This window comes from Bison bison, unplaced genomic scaffold (assembly GCF_000754665.1).
Source record: "Bison bison bison isolate TAMUID 2011002044 unplaced genomic scaffold, Bison_UMD1.0 scf7180017863555, whole genome shotgun sequence".
Classification (NCBI taxonomy): domain Eukaryota; kingdom Metazoa; phylum Chordata; class Mammalia; order Artiodactyla; family Bovidae; genus Bison; species Bison bison.
Genome location: NW_011494127.1, coordinates 14763 through 15706, shown reverse-complemented (window position 1 = coordinate 15706; position 944 = coordinate 14763). Strand labels below are relative to the sequence as shown.

The window sequence follows — 944 nt, the reverse complement described above, 5'->3', positions numbered from 1 at the left end:
GGTTTCTCCAGGCAGGAATACTGGGGAGGGCTGCTATTTCCTCCTCCAGGGCATCTTCCTAACCCAGGGATGTAATCCAGGTGTGTTGTGGCGCCCGCACTGCAGGCAGATTCTTTACCCCTGAGCCATCAGTTTTCCTCTAGGTACGACTCTCTTCCTCTCTTCTCCTTCACAGTCACAGTTAGTGCAATGCATCTTATACCCCATGTCTGAAAAGGCTTTTTCCAATCTTCAAAATGTGGCCTTGGAATACATTTCATGCCTTGGTCTTTGAATATACTAGCATTCTTTGAACTAGCATATATTAGCCTGTTCTCATTCCAATTACTGATCAGTCATTTGAAACCACTCCTCCAGGGAAGAGACCAGTAGCCTTTCACAGGAACTTACATTGATGTAAAAAAAAAAAAATCTAAGGTAAAATTATATCAATATTTATACAAATAAATAGGAACATTTTTATTCTTACCTCAAAGGACTTAGTTATGTTATCTTCCTGATTCAGACTAATTTGGATTTCTTCTCTCATTTTCCATAAAGAGCTCATTCTCTTCAGGAGTTTTTCCTGAAAAATACCCACAGGATTTAGTGACACAGAAGATGACACTGTAAATTTAATCCCCTTATTCATGAGAAAAGGCATTTATTAGTTACACAGAAAACTTGACTTAGGAGGCTGTTGTCAGACTTTTCCACATTAATTTCATGCCAATATTTGAATATCAAGGAATAGAACTGTATACTAGAGAACTGGGGGGACTTTACAGATAATGGAATCCATGTCCCATGATACTGAGACTCAGACTCTAATAGCCCGAGTAAGAAAGCCTCAAGCTCCCATCAAAATCCTGTGTCCCTGGTCCCACCCGCCCAGGGACTCGCTGCATTCCCACACGTGTGGACAATTGCGCAACAACACTGAGAGGACACATTATATGTGAGGA

General features: G+C 40.9%; 1 protein-coding gene across 1 annotated transcript in view; it reads right to left on the bottom strand.

Annotated features, from left to right (window-relative positions):
• LOC104983875 (tripartite motif-containing protein 64-like) overlaps positions 1–944 on the bottom strand; it is a gene marked incomplete at its 3' end in the record, with an annotated part of 8740 nt that overhangs the window by 2675 nt on the left and 5121 nt on the right. The window contains exon 3 of the mRNA XM_010833396.1: positions 470–565. Coding sequence (XP_010831698.1) covers positions 470–565 — 96 coding nt within the window. The remainder of the gene's footprint in view (positions 1–469; positions 566–944) is intronic.